Raw genomic sequence first — 20,362 nt, forward strand, 5'->3', positions numbered from 1 at the left:
GAAGATTTTCAGTGATAAAAATGGAGAAACGTATTATCAATTTTGTTGTTGTTGTTGATGAGGGTCACCATATTAGAAATATTTTTACAAAGTGCTTGATGTGGAAAGAGCTTTATGAGGAAGCATCGTTCCATTTTAAACACAGTGAGACACGTCTGAAAAGGGAAATGGATGGTTTATTTGGAGTCACTTGTAATAGGGAATCTGACAAAATTCAAGATCTCTTTTTCCAGTTCTTAGGCTCTTTCCTTGTTGATATATTTAAATTCCATGTATATGCTTTTGTTTTTAAATATACAGAATTTTACAGGACTTTTTAAATACAATTTTTTGCTTTTTAAAATCCTTGTTTCAGTGCCATTCATTCAAAAGAGTTATCTATTTTCTTCCAGGCAATGGACAAGTTTTCTCTCTGCTGCATCAACTGCAATCTATGTTTACATGTATTCCTTTTACTACTATTTTTTCAAAACAAAGTAAGTGTAGACATTTTCTCATTTTGTACTTAGGAAACTAAATTTGTCATTTAAATACAAAATTTAAGGCCTTATGTTGAAAGTAAAAATGGATATACTACATAGTTATTTTGTTTTATTTCAGGATGTATGGCTTATTTCAGACATCATTTTACTTTGGATATATGGCGGTATTTAGCACAGCCTTGGGGATTATGTGTGGTAAGTTCTGAAATTCTTAGAATATCATGAGTAAATATTTTAGTTGTTTCAGAATCAGAAAAATACAGTAATGAAAAATTAAGAAATTACGGTCTATTGTTTGATCAGGAACACCAAAGTAAACTCAATAGTCTGATTGACATTATTTTTTCTTTGATCCACCTTTGGTTATAGGGTGGGCAATAGAATAAAGGAGATATAATAATCTTGTTAAAAGCTGGGCCCTGGTATGACATTTGTAGACCCCTTTGGAGTACCAGGATTGCTTTTTTCCTCCATCAGAAGAATCTCTTCCACAGTTTGGTAGTTGTCCGAGGCAGGAGTTGGGGCTCTGGGTGAAATGGGTGAAAGTGGTCAAAAGATACAAATTTCCAGTTACAAGATGAGTAAGTTTTGGGGATGTAATGTACAGCATGGTGACTATAGTTAGTAATACTGTATTGTAAATGTGAAAGTTAAGAGATTAGATCTTACAAATTTTAAATGCTCTCATTATAAGAAAAATTAATTTATAACTGTATGGTGGTGGATGTTAGCTAGACGTATTGTGATAATCATTTCAATATATATCAGATCAGTATGTTGCACATCTAAAACTAATATGTTACATGTCAATTAAAAAAAGAATATTTCATATATACCATGTATGTGACCATGTGTGCACACACACAAATGACATTGACTATAAAGTAGTAAAACTCATTCCACAAGCCATAAGCGAAGACAGTTCTCTATATTATAGTCACATGTTTTAAATATGGCTGTTGTGATAACCTTTCTTTGTGATGATTAATTAGTTGACCAACTTTGAGGGAAAGGTGAATAGGAACTGAAGGTTAAAATTAGATTTGTTTCATGTGGGAATATCCTCGTACATCTCTAGGCAGTCGGAAGATTCCTTTAGTACTATTGGCCATCTTTTCTTCAGAATATTGCTCACTGAACTCCTCTATTTAATCTGAGATCTTCCTTGGTTATCATTACCATTCAGTGAGGTATATAGACTCTTGGGATTATGCAGAGGCTTAGTTTTTTTCCCTTGACTTTGTATGTGCTCTTAGGAAGACCTAGACAGTTACCTTGACATTTACAAATAAAATGGAATGAATTTAGCTAAAATTTTCAGTGCTTTTCCTGTTGCAATTTCATCGTGCTGCCTGAAAATCTTGGCACATTTATAGTTCTCTGCTGTTCTGGCAGTATCCCATATTTATTCTTTAATAGGTTTATATGCCTTCAGTGCAAATCAGTTTTTTGGGCAGAGGGGAAACAGTTCAGACTGTAACTGATTAAAATGTGGTCTTAATGCAAAATTATACATTCTCATCAGGTTATGTATCAGTATTTGAAAGAAAAATATTTGATTTTTTTTTTTATATAGGAAAAAGAAACGACTATGTTAAGGTGGAATAAATAGATTGTTATAGTCTTTATATTTTGAGCATAACATTTTAGTTTTACGGAAATTAAAAGTGTATCTATTATTCCCACGACATTTACTTTTCTGGAGAGCATATTGTGTCCTCTTTTTATAAAAAGTCACATTTGTATAAGCTTATTCTTGAAGTACTCATAAAATTAGGAAAAATGATTCTCTAGGTTAGTACTGTTTTGTTTTATATATATATATGAAGAGGGACAATAATATATATATATATACAGTGAGTCCCCATGTGCCTGACATCAATAATTTTCATCTCATAGCCAATCTTTTCTTACTTATATTCCCACCTTACCACCCTTTTATTATGACATGAATCTTGAACTTCATGTCATTTCAACTATAAATATTTCTCTCTATAAAAAATATATATTTCTATATTATCTATATTATGATATATTGTAATATATTTATATAATACATAATTAAAATATTTTAAAATATGTTTATATATTATATATAATTCAGTATATACGCACATAAGTATAATTCCTTAATTTGCTCAAATACTCAGTATACAACTTTACCCTACCTGTCCCCATTTCTCTCTCAATACAGTTTGTTCTTATCAGGATCTAATTAAGGTCCACATATTGCTTGGTTAAAATGTCTCTTAAGGCTCTTTTAATCTATTGATGTTCTCTCTTCCCTTGCAGTTTATTTAAGAAACTTGTTTGTTTGTTTGTTTGAATTCCTGTAGAGTTTTCCACACTCTGGATTTTACTGACTAATATCCCTGAGGTGTCATTTAATGTTTCTCTATGTGCTTCCCCCGTATTTCCTGTAAGGTGGTAGATCTGTAGGCTCGATCGAACTCAAGAGTACTTGTTCAAGAATATTTCCCAGGTGGTTTGTAAACTTTTATCAGGAGGCACTTAATGTCTGATTGTCTCTCTCTGTGAGGTTAGCAGTCATTGATAACTATTGCCTAGCTCAAATAACTCACTACTGGTTATAATCTAATTTTGTTGTTTCCTTTACATTTATTAGCTAGGAAACTTCTGTAAGGAGAAACTTTCTTTCATCAACGATTTGGTTACCTTGAAATATAGTTCATATATAGGAAAGACAAAATAGACTTCTCTTTCCTTGCATACACCATCTGGGTGAATAAAAGTTTAGAGGTGACCAATTAGGCATATGGGTATGTGTGTGTCATAATTAACTCATGGGAGATTTACTTTTAAACTTTCAATAATGTTGGACTAGATGGTAAATTCCTAATCCAACAGAGAATCTTTTGTATGATTTGAATGGCCAGCTATTTTGTACTAAAGATCCCTTAGTATTTATAGTAAAGAACTATCCATTTCAATCATTCATTCAAGAAATATTTATTGAGTACCTTATCATGTGCCAAGCACTCCGGTACAGGAGGTAGACACGTAATTTAACAAAACAGACAAATACCCCTGCTTTCTGGTGTTTTGAGCCCCATTTGAGTCTAATTATTCAAAAACAACATTTCAAAACTCTCAACCTACTTACCTATCTCTCTCGTTCATTCCTTCAAATATGTCTTCCATTCTACCAACCATACAGCTTCTACAATTTAAACATAAAAAAGAAACCCTCAAGAAAATGCTTCTTCTCTAGAGCTTCAGATGCCATTGGGCCATTGTCTTTAGGCCTTCCTTGAGAGAATTCCCAGTCACTTTCTTACTTATCCCTAAAATTTCGTATGATTTGGGGAACGTGTTAATGTTGGTTTAATGACCTAGAATAATGTATGCTCACGTTTAAAAAAAAGTTTTTTCATTCAATAAACTTTTGTTATCAAATTATTCTTGCTTTATAAGAGATATATTTTAATTTATATAGTTACTGATTATATATGTAATAATTGATACTTAATCCTAAAAATATTACATCAGGTCAAACTTGGCATATGGCAGCAACAGGTGATTTGTGAAACAAATGATACAATTTTAGTAAGTTCAGAAAGAATACTAACAAAGATAGTATCTTGAAAACAGAATAACTTTCCAGAGCAGGGGGCATTTAGTAAATGATGTGTACTGCTCTGTATGTATTTGTTTCAAAATATCTTATTTTATCTTTACAGGAGCAATTGGTTACATGGGAACAAGTGCCTTTGTCCGAAAAATCTATACTAATGTGAAAATTGACTAGAGACCCAAGAAAACCTGGAACTTTGGATCAATTTCTCTTTCATAGGGGTGGAACTTGCACGACAGAAAAAGCGCAAGAAGAGATTTGGGCTTTAACACTGGGTACTTTGTGGGTCTGTCTTTCGTGGATGGCTTTTAAAGTAACATCTGTTTCCATTGGTCCTAGGTTCTTAGTGACTGCTTTCTCCAACTGTTCACAGCAAATGCTTGGATTTTATGCAGTAGGCATTACTACAGTACATGGCTAATCTTCCCAAAAACTAGCTCATTAAAGATGAAATAGACCAGCTCTCTTCAGTGAAGAGGACAAATAGTTTATTTAAAGCATTTGTTCCGATAAAATAAATAGAGGGAAACTTGGATGCTAAAATAACATGAATAGAAATCTTCCTGGCACTTAGTGTTTCTATGTCATTGAAAAATGATGTTCCAGAAAGATTACTTTTTCTCTTATTTTTACTGCTATCATCAGCCTATTGTGGGACATTTTTATATATTGAATCTGGGTTCTTTTTTGACCTTTTTTGTCCCCCCCAATTCAACTGCATCATTTTTTTTTAAAGAGAGAATTAAAAATATTAAATCCTGCATGTAATATATCTGCTCTCATCTTAGTTGGACCAACTTCCCATTTATTTATCTTAAAACTGTCCAGTTATATCTTAATTCCATCCAAAGAAGATACAGTCTGAAGATAGAGGTGTACTCTCTACAATGCAATTTACTGTACAGTTAGAAAGCGAAGTGTTAAATGGAGAAGATACTTGTTTTTATTAAACATTTTGAGATTTAGATAAACTACATTTTAACTGAATGTTTAAAATGATTATCTTTTCTTCCCCCCAAGTTAGTCTTACATCTTTTTTGGGTTTGAATGAAGGTTTTACATAAAAAATTATTAAAAACAGGGGGGTGGGTAATAAATGTACATAACATTAAATAATGTAACGTAGGTATAGATTCCCAGATGCATTTGGATGTACAGATTGACTACGGAGTACTTTTTTCTGCTGATTGGTGTAGAAATGTGTGAATTTGGATGGCTTTTTACATCTTGCCTACCACTGCATGAAACATTGGGGTTTCTTCAAAATGTGTGTGTCTTACTTCTTTTGGGAGGGGGGATTGTTTTCTTCTGTTTCTTTTCTGAGACTCCTACAGGAGCTAAATTTGTAATTTAGAAACATTTAATTTTGTTAATCCTGTCTGGGGCACTTAAGTAACATCTAAAGCCATTACTGCTTTAGAATGTTAAAATAAAATTTCCTGACCAAATTGTTTTGTGAAAATAGATGTGTTTGCAATTTGAAGATATCTTTTCAAAAGTCTATATTACTGAATGCAGTTTTTTAATATACTATAAACTATGCTTTTCTAATACAGGGGACCCACACTTTAAAAATCCCCAAACTTGCTTACATCTAGATTATCCAGTGCAGTCATCAAGTGCAAGCCCTTTGAATTAAATTATGGCACAAAATCTGTTCAGGTTGGTGTACTGTGTGAAGTGGGCATGGGGTGAAAGTGGTTAGGTTACTATTGGATGAGCAAATAAAAGGTTACAGTTTTCTAAGAGAAGTGATTTTAATTTTGAATACATCTTTCTGGAACTATCCATAATGTGAAGTTTTCCTAGAACCATTGAGTTTCTAGTTTAATAGTTTGCTATGCAAATGACCACCTAAAACAATACTGTATATTGGTATTTTTAGAAAGAGTCAAAACAGCTGTATTTAAACCTTGTTGTGAAAATCATGCCATTAGTAATTACATAAGATGTTTCCATTATAAAATGTTTCCATAAATTAATAGACTGCATCCTATCATGTGGCATGTAAGGACTATAAAGAGTGAAAAGTTTTATTTCTTACCTCTTAAGTATGGCTGACATTAGCACACAGAAATTTAATCAGAAGTAAATTCTCTTCTTCAAGCCAAAGTGTTATATTAAATGTAATACACTGGTTCTCCGATTTTCTCTTCCTTCTTACTTGCTTTTAAGATCTTATAAGAAAGGAAACTAAAAGTCAGTATTTAATGGCTTATATTATATAACTTTCTAACCACATGTACTCATAACAGTATATTCTGTCTCATGGAGTGTAAATTGGACAGCAAGCTTTTGTCATAATAAAATGAAATTTCTCATGAATCTTCAGGTAAGATGTAGGGTGTTTAAAGAATGAGTGGTTTAGCTGCTTTCAGGTACACCAGTTCCTTCTTCTAAATTGAGCTCTATTTGAAGTCCTTTGAATTCTTCAGTGAAAAATCATTTTCTAATTTCCAAATAGCATTAAAAGCTCCATTAAAATGAATATAAATCACCTTGAAAAGTGCTTTAGGAAATGTGTATTGGTTTATGGCTTTGTAGAGGGGCTGGATGTGGTGTATCTTGAAGAAGATATAGTTCACAAATGGTTTGGCTCCCTAACTCTCAGTTGTAGAATAGTAAAATAAAATAGTATTTAAGTTAATTAAAAGGTGGGGTTTTTCCACTCCATTAATGCTGCTTATCTGTCTTTCATTTGTTAACGTTATTTGCTCAACTTCCCAGTTGATGCTTTGAACACTATCAACAACTAAGGATAAACTTTCCCCTTGTATCTGTAAGCATGTTTCTCTTGAAATTTAGCTACATTAGTAATTATCATTTTAGATAGATATAGATATATATCTATATATACTCGTGTATCTATCGTAGTACAAAAATAGAATAAGGTGGAAATGTAATGGCTGGAGGGATAGTAAAATATTCCTTAGTAAATTGTGTTGGGCTCTTAGGTTGTAGAGGGTTTGCCCATAAATCAAGCCCCATGCTCTTAGAATTCATTATCCTGTGGTGATATCTGAATAGTGGATGGTATGGTGAATGGTTCATTCACCTAGTGAATGGTATGCTTGGGTGTTTTCCATTGAGAGTGGATGGACTTCTTTATAAAGGCAGTTGTTGCAAATTCCAGTTATTCCAAAAGCCACTTTATTTAGGGTTTATCCACAAATTGTATTCATTTTGATAAAGCTTTTGTTTTTTAAATGTTTACTAACCACCTTATGCCAAATGTCTTGCAAATATGCGTTATTTAAAATTTTCCTGAATTTTTACAAATGTAAAAAAGAAATGTATTAATGTAATTTTTTCAGGAAAAGCTACATACCGAAGGGCTTCTGTATATGAAGGGCTTCTGTATACGAAGGGCTTCTGTATATGAAGTCTGGGAAAGAAAAGCCTGTTTGTAATCCATATACTGTAGTTCCATCTGAGTTTTAAGTTTAGATTTCAGCATGTCTTAGTGCTTCATCCTATTGATTTATTGGAACACATAATAAATAGGAATAGAGACACATGAAAACCCAAGAATTCGTTAATGTTTTATATCTTCATAAAAATTCCATAGTTATGAAGCTATATTTTAGCAATTAAGATGTTAAAGAGGTAAGAGAAGTGACAATTTTTGAAGATTATTTGGAAATGTATGCAGAAATAGACAGACTAGATTTAGAGGTGGAAGAACAGAAAATTAACGTATAGCTGCTGAAATTTATAAGATTTAAATTCAGTATGAGGAATAACTCCAGTTCTCTCCTGTGATCATTTTCTAAAAGCCATCTGATTTGACATTCTTACTGGAGCTGTAGGCAGAAGTATGAAAAGAGAAAAGTAAAAGTTAAGTTGTTACTTCACTGTATTGCAAAATGGAAATAAAGAACTGTTGTGAAAGCTGCTTACATTGAAGTACCTATTGGTGAATTAGGCTTGCTAATTGACTGATAAAGCAGCATTCTGTCTGTTGCCCCCAATTCATCAGTTTAGGTCATTTGCAAGTTTTAAACATAAGTAAGAGCTTAAGGCAAGGAGAAATGTGGAATTCTATTTGAAAGACAATAGAACATGCATGAAAAAGCAGTCCTACTTGGGCTTTGAACTGTGTCAAACATAAATCTATAAATTCCCACAGAGCACAGACAGTTGGTGACTGGTCACTGATTACTCCCATTTTGTATACACCCTTGGTTTGTGTAGGCCATATTCCAACTGGCTTTTTAGTGACAGAAATCCAACATAAAATGTATCAAATACATTTGAGGTTCTAATCTAGTCTGTTAATCTAACAAGTTGGATTTTAAAAAAGTAATAAAAAGTTCAATGTACTTCCCTTGGATACTTTTTATTTCTTATCCTTTTTGAAACAGGTGAAGCAAGCATAGGGATAACCCATTATTGTTGGCATGCATATGAAGAGATTACTAATAGTTTTCCACAATTAAATAAAGCAGGGGTCAGCAAACCTTTTCTGTAAAGAGCCAAATAGGAAATATTTGAGGCTTTGAGAACCATACGGTCTCTGTTGTGAATACTTGACTATATTAATACATAACAGACAGTAATACATAAACTAAGGAGTATGGCTGTGTTCCAATATGCCCTGTTTCCCTGAAAATAAGACCTAGCCAGACAATCAGCTCTAATGCATCTTGTGGAGTAAAAATTAATATAAGCCCCGGTCTTATATAAGACCTAGTCTTATTTTACTATAAAATAATTTACTTATAGTAAAATAAGACCAAGTCTTATATCAAATTTTGCTCCACAAGACGCATTAGAGCTGATTGTCTGGCTAGGTCTTATTTTTGGGGAAGCACAGTAAACAGAAACAACCAGTGGGCCATAGTTTGCTGACCCCTGAAACAAAGGATTTTGAATTTAAGATTTGATTTCCCTCTCAACTTTTGTATTTTGGGGGAAAGAAAATGTACTTGAAAGAATGGTTCAATGAATAAGCATTGTCTTTTTAAAATGATTTTTCTCTTATTATCATTCTTTTGACTTTTTTTATATACGAGCACCGATTTCCTACACTCAAACCCCGCTACCCTTAGGCCTGTCTTTCTTCTGATTGATAATGGTTTGCATTTGTCTAGCACTTCCTGCTTTTTCAGAGGTGTTTCAGATGTGTTCCCTTATAACCATCCTGTGAAGCTGACAGAGTAGACACCTACATTTTATAGATAAGAAACTAGTATAGCTAAAGCGTCTCTTATTTTCATGCAGACATCATCAGGATTAGGGGCCTATTGTCTGCTGTTAAATATAAAATGGGAATGTCACCTCTCCAGCCTGTGGAGCAGATAGTACAGGTAGAGAGATCACGTTGAAAACGAGTGTTCTGTCCCCGTGGAAGGGATTATATTTATTGTGCTACATCAGAATCAGTGGTTGGTTTCTTCTGGTCTGTTTGTACTTTTTGTTTTTCATCTTCAGTTTTAACTAGTTATTTAAATCCTTGTCAACTTCCCTGATTCTTTTCTCCCCCTAATTTAATTAGCGGTCCCAGTTGACACCTAATACTTGACAATTCCTGTTAGGCATATACTTTAAGTTGGTACCTAATTTGGATTACTTTTGATCTCTAATGAACAGCTTTCATCTGGTTGGAACTAGGGGATCTTAGTATAAGGGGTTCTGATGATACAGCCAGCTTCTGGATTTCAAAGTGAGAACTTTTATTAAACTGTTAATCTATGGTTTAACATTAGAAAAGGGGAAAGCAAGCCTACATTGGGACATGTGTAGTCAATGGCAATGTAGTCTACACATGTATTTTAAATTATTTTCAAAGTTTTACGTGTTTAAGGCGATAAGAGTTTCAAATTTTTAAAAAATGAAGGAGATGCTTATGGGGAGAAGTTGCTGTCATTTTAACTGGCTGATGTTACAGTTATTCTTAGTGGTTCAATCTAAGCCACTAAAATTATAAGACTTAACCTTGAAGGGAAAGTGGGGGGGAGGGGGCAGGGGCGCGTCTAGAGAGATACACGGAAGGTGGTTCCAAATTGGAGATGGTCAGATAGGTCTGCTGCAAGTTACAGGCCAGTAGCGTAGGACAGACAGAAATAGGTAAGTGTCATAAGTGTGGTAGCTGCTGTAATACTTGTTGGCACGAAGGTGCAGGCTGTGTGGTTACCAAGTTGCCCCCCTCAAAGACATGGAGGTGTGAAGCAGCAAGGCCCTATTAGGATGACTGCATGGTGTTTAATGCGACAAGAGTGGAGAGACAGGTCGCAAGAGCCAAGGCTGGAATCGTAAAAGGAAGCCTGATGGTAGCTGGCGGGCCCGGTATACTACCCTGAGGAGCTCGGATGAAGGCTTTGGAGAGCCACAAAGGGATTTAAACAGCTGCTTAAAATTGTAATTATTAAATATGTCAAAATACCATCTCTAAAGGACTCCAAATACCTTCACAGTGGTCAGTAATGTAACTGCGGGATGAGCCAGCAGAAGAGAGTGCTCACTTTCCCCTGGAGGTTCTGCTCCCCGCCTTGGAGGAGATGCTGCTGCTATGTAGCAGCCTGGAAAGGCAAAAGGACCAAGTGGCCTGTGTGTCGTAGTTCAGGAGGCTAAAACTTGGTAGATGTGGGAAGATTTGAGAGCTACTGCAAGAAAAATGGGTCACTCTGCGTGTTGGGGTATAGATGGAATGAGCGGGGTGGAGGACAGACATCTGACTAAAAAGGGGGAAAAGCTTATATCCACTAGCAGACTTTCCACATGATGATGAGCAATGGGGGAGTAAGGTCACAAATAATATGAATTTAATAATGGAACAAGGTTGAGCATCTTTGTATCATAAGGCCTTTTATTTTAAATCTCTAGTTTTTTCATAGGATTTAAATTAAAAATACATATTTAAAAAATTATTGAACCCAAATTGAAGTTTAATATATAAAAGTGAAATCAGGAACCATAGAAATGAGAAAAAAATTAATCACTTGAATTGTTCATATCTAAATTTTCTAGTCTATGATCCAAATATTTTGATTATTGGTTGATAGCAAAAGTAGCATCTAATCAGGGCTTCTAACATAAAACTGCAACTTGCTCATCCAGGAGCACCACTGTTTTGAAAATATTTGGACAAAGTGTCAGTGAGAAGAGCTGGCAACTACTCACCAGGTGGGGATTAGAGGCCATGAAAGCTCACAACCTCAGTGCTTGCACAAGCGGTTGCCTATAATATCTGTTTTCCGGAGGAATTCCCTGCTAATGAGGAAGCCAGTTGGCTATTTGCCTAGTGCCATCTGGAGACCTGGAAGTGTCACAAAGTTTGTTAGGCTTTTTAGATGTTGACTCTGGACTTGTCTACTGACAGGTGGTGACCTTCACTGGGTTGGATGCAGAGAACTATGGCGTTGGGTTTGACTCCTTCCAATATTCAGACAGAAATGCCATTCAACTGCCTCCCACACATTGCCTGTTTAATGGCCACTTGGTCTTCCCTGCCATTTGTTGGCATCCATTCCCCCCAAATTCCTTTTGCCTATCAGTTCCTAACCAGATCTTTTTGCCCAATCTGGCTCCATCCTGTATGTGCCCATTTGATGAAAACTGATAGCATGAAGCAGGGTCAACTTGCATCTCTTTCCAAGGACCAGGAGAAAATATCCAATAGCACCCTTCCAGTGGTTAACTTGAAAACCTTTACTGATTTGAAGGACTTGTAGTTATTCGATGAGAAGACATAATCATAATGCAGGAAATTTAGAGTCCTGTGTAAAGCCTACTCTGGGCTCCCTGTCCACTATTTTGTTATCAGAGCCTGTGAAACCATGTGGAAAACCAAAAGGGAAGTGTAGTCAATTCTGCTTGCAGTTTAAATGAAAAAAAAAAAAAATTCTGGGCGTGTTGCTGAAACTATACACATTGGTGTGTTTTACTTCTTGATTAGGGCAATTTTGCTTGTATGAACGGTCTGTATAAAACCTCATGGTAATAATACCTTTTATGTCTATAAATCAAAGTGGCTCAGTTCTGACAATTTTTACGTTTAAGGGACAACATAAGTGAGTTTCAAATATCTTGATTATTCTCCTAAATTATTTGGGCATTTTTTAATTGGCAAAAAAAACCCCAGATGTCAGAAATTGGTCATTTTTATTCCATCACGTTAATGGTAAATGGCTTATTTAATAAAACATGTCTGTAATTTAACATAAATAGCACATACGGCTGTTCATTTGTCAGCCTTTTTGCCTGTATGCAGCATCTTAGACTATTTACCAAAGGATAGGGTCACTTAGAGGGGAAATCCGTCAGTTAAATCATGGCTGGACGAAGGGATGCTGAGAAAGCTGAGGATCGAAATCTATTTTTTTCTGCTCTGAAAACGACCAGAGAAGATTCACTTCATCCCTGCAGAGAAATGATTGTCCAAAAGCACAAAGCAAGTTGGTAGCAAAGCGGACCTCCCAGATCACATAGGACTCCTGGTCCTGCGCGCCAGCTCTAACCAGTGCTGCCTGCCTTCACCCACGTGCGCATTGGGGAGTTGTAAACTGAGTTATGGGAATAAAACAAGGCGGGAAGTCCTGCCTTGATCTTAAGAAACAGCGTTCTCCGGGGCCATAGGCAGAGGTGACGCCCAGAGAAGGGCGCCCTCGGCTGGGTGGGAGAGCCGCGGGCCCCGAGTCCTTGCCTTCAGCATCTTCACCTCGCTCCCCTTCCTCCGAAGTTGCGGAGGTGCCGGGAAGAGGAGGGGCTTCGCCTCGGGCGCCCGAGTGATTGGCTGCCCGGGGTCCCTAGCGAGGGCTGTGTGGTGCATCCCGGGTGGAGAGGGGCGGAGCGGCCACTGCTCCAACCACCGCCACCACCGCCACAGTCGCAGCCGCCGCAGCCTCGGCCGCCGGGCAAGTATCTCCGAGCGGCGGCTTCCTGGGTGCCCCGACGCGGACGGGGGCTCCACGCTCTGCTCGCTCCGCGCGGAGCCATGCTGGGCACCAGCGCGTAACCTCCGCGCTCCGGCCGCCGCCGAATCGACCCGGTGCACCTTCCCTCGCCCGAGCCCAGCTTTCCGCGCACGCAACTCCCGCGGTCTTCGCCGACCCCTTGCAACCATGCCCCGGGCGACTGCGCTCGGGGCCGTTGGGCCACTGCTGCTGTCTCCTTTGCTGCTGCTGCTGCTGCCGCTGCCCCACGACGCGGAGGGGCTCGGGGAGCGCTCGGACGCCGCCTCGGACTACACGGCACTGGAAGGCGAGGAGGGCACGGAGCAGCAGTTAGAGCATTACCACGACCCGTGCAAAGCCGGTAGGTGCCGCCGCCGCTGCCGCCGGAAAAGTCCAGCAGAAGTTTGCCTTTGAAATGCAAATAAGGTGGTGGGCAAGCCTGCGCTGCCGTCGGTGGGGCGGGTCTCCCTTCCCCTCCCCCGAGGTCCCCCGGGCTCCCCAGGAAAACAATGCCCCAGATGAACTGCTGAAATGCCACTCGGTCTGGGACGTCCCGGTCCCTGGTTAGCGGCGTGCACGGAGTGGCGGCCGCGGGAGGGTTCCCGAAGTGAATCAGGGAGGGTGCCCAAGGCCTAGAGGGCGCTCAGGGCTGGGGCAGGCGCCGGGGCCGCCTGACAGCCAGGTGGTCAGCACCCGCCACCGCCGGAAGCGCAGGGCTGGAGTGGAGAAGCGAGGCTGGGCGAGGCGTTCCCAGGCTCAGATGGAGTCGCTGGCTCCGGTTTCACGGCATTTTTAAGTTTCGGGCAAAGTTTCCCAACATCTTGTGGTTACTCTTGGAAGAGAATTCTTAAAAACCGAAAAGCTTCACACCAGGCAAATGGAAAGGGGTAACCGAGGAAGAATGTGCATGTCTCAAGTTGCCGCAAACTTCCCTGTGGCCCCTTAGCGTGGTCCCGGCCTAGGGGTCGCCCTGGGCAGGCGGAGATGGAAGCCGGCAGGTGCGGTAATCTCGCCAGGAATCGGCGCCCCGGGACGCGCGGGTCTTTCTGGCGCAAATCGCCGCCGGAGCGCTGCAGCTCCCGCTTCCCACGAGCCACCAACCGGCTCGTGTGTCCTGAGGGAAGCGGCTTCCGAGCCAGAATAGTTGAGGCGTCAGCCCCAGAAGGGCCCAAGCTCATGTTATAAAGAGAGCCTATGGGTCTGGGGCAGTTACCACCAGGGACAGGGGTACTCACTCTCTAGGGAGAGGGTGGTCTCAGAGGCCCCCCAGCCGCTCCTGGCAGGTGGCCAGGCCCACCCCCGCCAGTAGTAGTGGTGTTTATCTCTAGACATGGACTGGCCTTTTCACTGGGCAGCCTGCAGAGATGAGCAACAGAGGGAAGAGGCTGCCTCCATCCGCAGAAGGGCAGGTGGTTGGCCAGGTCTATGGGAGTATCATAGGCAGGTAGTCCAATTCCTTCACTTCCTGGAGACCTTTAGTAGCCTCAGTTTCCTCACCTCTAAATCGGTGACTGTAATTATAGGAGGACTTAGATGATTTATGGGCAAGTTCCCTGCAAATGGAATAATGATGGCACTGTAATTATTTGTGTTGCTACAGCAGTGGCTATGGTCTAGGCTGGGCATCCGGCAGGTTGGAATTGGGTGAAATCCGACAAAGACCAGATTACTAGGAGGCCAGAGGACCTGGAGGGTTGTGAGACCTGAGAATCTTCTGAGAGTTGAAGATCAAACCAGGCTCGAGGGGCCTGGTCTTACGGTGCGGGAAGATTCCTTCAGAAAACCCATTGATTGCTGTACCTTTTAGGGCTTCTGAGTTGAAAAGGTGGGCAGAAGACTTGGTTCCTGGGTAATCTGAGAGAATATCAGCAGGTCTGACTGAGGTATCTCAATTCATCACAGGACCTAGCTCATGACTAGGGAGAAGGGTCCCTGGGGCACTGTAGGAATGGTGACCTTGCCAGAGAAGAGTGACACTGAGGCTGCAAAAATGGGATGGGGCTAAAGAGACTGGATCAACCATCGCCTGCACCTGTCAGATCCTTGACTCTACTGGGTATGCGCTGGGGGTCTGTAAGAGGCGGTGTGGGCAGCTGGGGTCTGGAATGGGGAAGTGACCAATTTGTTCAGGAATGTATTGAGCACCTCTGGTGTGCTGGGTGCTGCAAATTCAGGTGAAAGAGGCATAAGTCTGTCTGTGGGAGCTCCCAGCTCCTGGTCTTAGCCTTGAGGAATAACCCTGAGGTAGATTTGCCTGTTGAGGTCTCATTTTTCTCCAGTAATTTTGGAGAAAATGCTGGATAACCTAGGCAAGCATGTTGTGCGACTCTTCGCAGACAGGATGGGATGGGTGGACAGGGCTGTAAAGTAGAGAATCTTGGGAGTGTGGTTTGGCCAGCTCCAGCATCCACAGCCATCCCTGATGCTGTCAACCTTGGCCTCTCCCTGGGCTATGCTGATGCTAAGAGTGGCCAGAAGAGGGCGATGTCAAGAGAGACCTGAGGGAAAGATTACATTTCAGTCTGCCCAAACTTCTGGAAATTCCCTGAGCTAGAGAACAGCCTTCTGGAGGGACAACAACCAGTTCACCAATGCACTGAGGTCTCAATGAAAGGACATGTCTCTTAGCTCGGGGGAACACTGCACCTCCTGGTTACATATTTAAATCAAACATTTAGGGGCAGCCTCTCATCGTATCCCAGTCAAATCCGAACTCCCTGACTCATCCAGCCGGAGTCCACATAGGACCTGCCTCAGGGCTTCAACTCTAAAACACCTTCCACCTTCCCTTTCTGAGTGTGGGTCTCCAGATTTCAGAGAGGAGAGTCTTGGGTCTGTTCCTGGCCTTTCAGGAGCTCTGCTACCTTGGATAAACCCTCTCCTCTCTGGGCCTTAGTTGTTCATCTATAAAGATGTTGGGCTTTTTAGCGTTGCAAACTGACAGGTCCAGGGAGCTGGTTCTCTTGGTCCACATCAGCCCTGTTATACCTGTTATACCCTGTGCCCACTTTATGCCTTGAGGACACTTGAGTTGTGCCCTGATTCCTTCCTATTTAGTGTTCTATGACCTTTGCTTCCAACTCAGTCTCTCAGAGGGTGACTGAATTGGTAGTGTTTTATCATTTACCATTTCACCTCTTTTACCATTATTAAAACCATTTTTACCACTTATAATTTTTCAAAAACTTTTATTTGTTTAAGTGTGCTTTTCCAGGACCCATCAGCCCCAAGTCAAGTAGTTGTTTCAATCTAGTTGTGGAGGGCACAGCTCACAGTGGACCACTTGGGGATGGAACAGGCAACCTTGTTGTTAAGACACTGTCCTCTAACAACTGAGCTAACTGGCCACCCTCTACCATTTTCCCCCCCTTTCTGCCGCCTCTCCCCCTCACGCCCCGCACCACCACTCCGGTTCAAGCCGTTGTTTCTCAGTCTAGTTGTGTAGGACACAGCTCCCTGGCCCATGCTGGTATTATGAGCCTTGCGCTCTCCCCCGGCTGAGGTAGTCGGTCGCCAGTTGTCGGTTGGCCACTCACAGAAGCTCACAGCTACTGCCGGCCACTCACGATGGCTGCCAGCCACTCATGCTGGCCACTGGCTGCTCCTGGCAGCACACAGCAGCCCACCGCAGCTCTCTCTGACCTCTCACTGCTCATGGCAGCCCAGCTCCAGGGAGAGCTGTTCTTCACAATCTTAGCTGTACAGGGCACAGCTCCCTGGCCCATGTGGAAATCAAACCAGCCACCTCAGCGTTAGGAGCACGGCACTCCAACCACCTGAGCCACCAGGCCGGCCCACCGTTTATAATTTTACCATTTACAATTTTTACTATTTACTCTGCTACTTACAAGCTGTGTGACTTTGGGAAGTCACTTAATTTCTCTGTCCCTTTAGTATCCTCATTTATTGTTTTTAATTTTATTTATTTTTAAATTTATTGGGATGACACTGGTTAGTAAAATTATATAGATTTCAAATGTACAATTCTATAATGCACCATCTATATATCACATAGTGTGTTTACCACCCAGAGTCAGTTCTCCTTCCATCACCATGTATTTGATCCCCTTTAGTCTCTTCTACTACTCACTTCCCCTCTTACCCTCTGGTAACCACTAAACTATTGTCTGTGTTTGTGAGTTTTTGTTTGTTTGTCATGTTCGTTTGTTGCTTTCAGTTTTATATCCCACATATCAGTGGAATCGTATGATTCTCGACTTTTTCTGTCTGACTTATTTTGCTTAGCATAGTAATCTCAAGATTCATCCATGTTGTCGCAAACGGCAGTATATCATCTTTTTTATAGCTAAGTAGTACTCATATTCCATTGCATATCTGTACCACATCTTCTTTATCCAGTCATCTATTGAAGGACGCTTTGGTTGTCTCCATGTCTTGGCCACTATGAATAATGCTGCAGTGAACATAGGGGTACATACATCTTTACAGATAAATGTTTTCAGATTTTTTTGGTTCGATATCCAGAACAGGGATTGCTGGGTCATATGGTAATTCTAGTCTTAATTTGTTGAGGAACCTCCATATTGTTTTCCATAGTGATTGTACCAATTTACCTTCCCACCAGCAGTGTACGAGGGTTCCTTTTTCTCCACAACCTCTCCAACATTTGTTATTACTTGTCTTGTTGATAATAGCTATTCTAACAGGTGTGAGGAGGTATCTCATTGTGGTTTGATTTGCATTTCCCTAATAGCTAGTGAAGTTGAGCATCTTTTCATATACCTGTTGGTCATTTGTATGTCTTCTTGGGAGAAGTGTCTGTTCAGGTCCTTTGCACAATTTTTAATTTCATCGTGTGTGTTTTTTGTTGTGGTTTAGTTGTATGAGTTTTTTAAATATATTTTGGATATTAGCCCCTTTTTGGAGGTATTGATTGCAGATATCTTCTCCTGTTTGATTGGTTGCCTCTTGGTTTGGTTGATGGTTTCTTTTGCTGTGCAGAAGAAGCTTTTTAGTTTGATATAGTCCCATTCATTTATTTTAGCTTTTACTTCCCTTGCCTTTGAGGTCAAATTCATAGAATCCTCTGTAAACCCAAGGTCCATAAGTTTAGTACCTATGCTTTCTTATATGCAATTTATTTTTTGGGGTCTTATATCTAGGTTATAAATGAGCATGGTTCTTAATAGATTAAAGTGCTTAAGACAGTGCCTGACATATAGTTAGGTACTTTATGAACAGATGTCTAGAAACTTGTTGAAAGAACATCTTCATGCTGACCTTTGAAGCAAGTTTTAAACTGTAAAATTTAAATTTGCTAACAATCTATGTGATGCTGTGAAAAGGTATGGTTTTAAAATCAGATGATTGCAGACTGGGAGTAAATCTGTGACGCCCTCCTGGCCAGGGGCTGGTAAGGTACACAAGGCTTCCTGGGCACGGTCTCCGACTGGTGGTTCACAGCTATGCCATTTTGTTTTTCATCTCACACTGTAAGTATGGCCAAGGGTTCAACTGCCAGTAAATTATAAGACATCCTCCCAACCACCATTCCTCTGACAGCAATCTTTGCAAAGCTGCTGAGGGTTTTTTCCACCTGCTTTCCCTCATTCGTAATTCTTTAGCTGGATTCAGAGCCAGACTTTCTGGGTCCTTATCCCTTTTACTCTGTGTGACCTTGAGCAAGTCACTTCACGCATGCATGTCTCAGTCTCCTCATCTGCAAAATGGGGATGGGAACAAAATTGCTTGCCTTGTAGGGCAGATATGAGGCTAGTTGTAGCTGGATTCCTCAGAGAGCAGAGCCTTAGACAAGGACTTGTGTGTAGTTAGTTTGGGAGCTGATCCCAAGAAGCGGGATGAAGGAGCAGGGAGAGTGAGACAGGAAAGGAGGAAATCCAGTGAGCGGAGTAGAATCGAGCTAGCTGCTTTAGTTGATGGGGTCTTGTCCTCACCAGGCTTCTGCAAAGCCTCCTTATTTTCAGGGTCACCCAGCGCCCTCTAGGACAGCGCTCTCTGGGGGCAGCTCTTGCCAGCAGCCCTCACATTACTGATGCGAGGCTGGAATGTCAAACTCTGTGAGGTCAGGGGTTCTTGTCTGCTTTGGTCACTGCTCTAAGCCCAGTGCCTAGAGCAGTATCTGGTATATTGTAGGCACTTATCAGCATTTGCTGACTCAAGCAATGATCATTTTGGCCCTGTGTGGATTGGGTCCATGGCTGAAAGAATCTCCAAGCTCACAGTCAGCCTGGAGAGTGAGGCAGCCCTGGCCCCATGGGCTGCAGCCATCCCAAAAGAGCTCAGGGTGCAATTGGACGCCAATCATGGAGGTCTGGGCGTGCTCCCTATGACTCCATTTTTCATGGCAGGGGCAGGCATCCTGGATTCTAAAGTGCAGAGGTGAGGCTCCTATGGTGCCTCCCGGAAGCCTGTCTCCCTGGCACTGCCTGTTCCCGTCTCCCTGGCACCTCTTCTCTCTCCCATCAGACTCCCGTCCCCGTGGGCCACACCCAGGTGAGGATGGCTGGCATTTTTACAACTTTATTCTTATCCCTACTTGTCGTGGTGTCCTTGCTGATGGGCAGATGCTGATCTGATGGAGTCAAAATACTTCAGGGCTGTGTTGAGGTGAGATGTTTATCTTCCCTGCTTCTCCAGGCAGGAGCAGCATCTGGTCTACCTTTGTCTACAATATGTCACGTCCGGAGTTGCACTGAGGGAAGGGCGTGAGGTGGTTAAGAGCGGAGTCTTTGACACGTGACAGACCTAGATTCAAAATCGACTGCCTATGCAAGGCTTTGTCACCTTGAGTAAGTTACTTAACCTCTCTGAGCCTCAGTTTCTTCTCTTGAAAAGAACTAATATTCACTTTTCAGGGTTGCTATGAAGGATTAAATGATACAATGTTTGTCAAATGCTTGTCACTCAACAAGTGTTCAATGATTAATATGTACATTATGTGAGCATAGAGCAGGTACTCACAAGTACTTCTTGAAGTTTTTTGTTGAAATGCTGTAGAGGAATTTGAATGTTTGTAATAAATGAGCAATTGATTTCATGTAGTGTAGTTAATTAGGGATTCTTGAATCCAGACCTGATACCTATTGGTAAACAGAGTCTCAAAAATAAGTGAAGGGTGAATTTTATGGTGAGTCATAGCTCAATAAAGATTGCAAAAAGAAAAAGAAAAAGTAAGTGAAGATGAGGACGGGCCAAGGCAGACTTGGGGGAGGAAATACACAGAACCCAGAGGTCCCAGGTCTTGCTAAGACTTACCCTGGGGCAAGCAGTATGTGGGAGAGGGAGGCCGGGAAGGAGAGCACATCGGCCCCTTTCAGATTAGGGGCCTAGTCATATCAAGAACACCACCCCATCGACCTTTGACCCAGCCCTGGGGATAGACAGGCAACTGGGATGGTTCCCAGTTTGCA

At 40.9% G+C, this 20,362-nt stretch overlaps 2 protein-coding genes across 2 annotated transcripts in view; both read left to right on the forward strand.

Moving 5' to 3' along the window:
* TM9SF3 (transmembrane 9 superfamily member 3) overlaps positions 1 to 5,525 on the forward strand; it is a 57,297-nt gene extending 51,772 nt beyond the window's left edge. The window contains exons 13-15 of the mRNA XM_019724781.2: positions 393 to 476; positions 601 to 677; positions 4,184 to 5,525. Coding sequence (XP_019580340.1) covers positions 393 to 476; positions 601 to 677; positions 4,184 to 4,251 — 229 coding nt within the window. The 3' untranslated portion in view covers positions 4,252 to 5,525. The remainder of the gene's footprint in view (positions 1 to 392; positions 477 to 600; positions 678 to 4,183) is intronic.
* A 148-nt stretch (positions 5,526 to 5,673) lies between these two features.
* TLL2 (tolloid like 2) overlaps positions 5,674 to 20,362 on the forward strand; it is a 122,232-nt gene continuing 107,543 nt past the window's right edge. Inside the window, exon 1 of the mRNA XM_019725125.2 lies at positions 5,674 to 13,332. Within this exon, the coding sequence (XP_019580684.1) occupies positions 13,140 to 13,332 (193 nt within the window). The 5' untranslated portion in view covers positions 5,674 to 13,139. The remainder of the gene's footprint in view (positions 13,333 to 20,362) is intronic.

This window comes from Rhinolophus sinicus, linkage group LG07 (genome assembly GCF_036562045.2).
Source record: "Rhinolophus sinicus isolate RSC01 linkage group LG07, ASM3656204v1, whole genome shotgun sequence".
Classification (NCBI taxonomy): domain Eukaryota; kingdom Metazoa; phylum Chordata; class Mammalia; order Chiroptera; family Rhinolophidae; genus Rhinolophus; species Rhinolophus sinicus.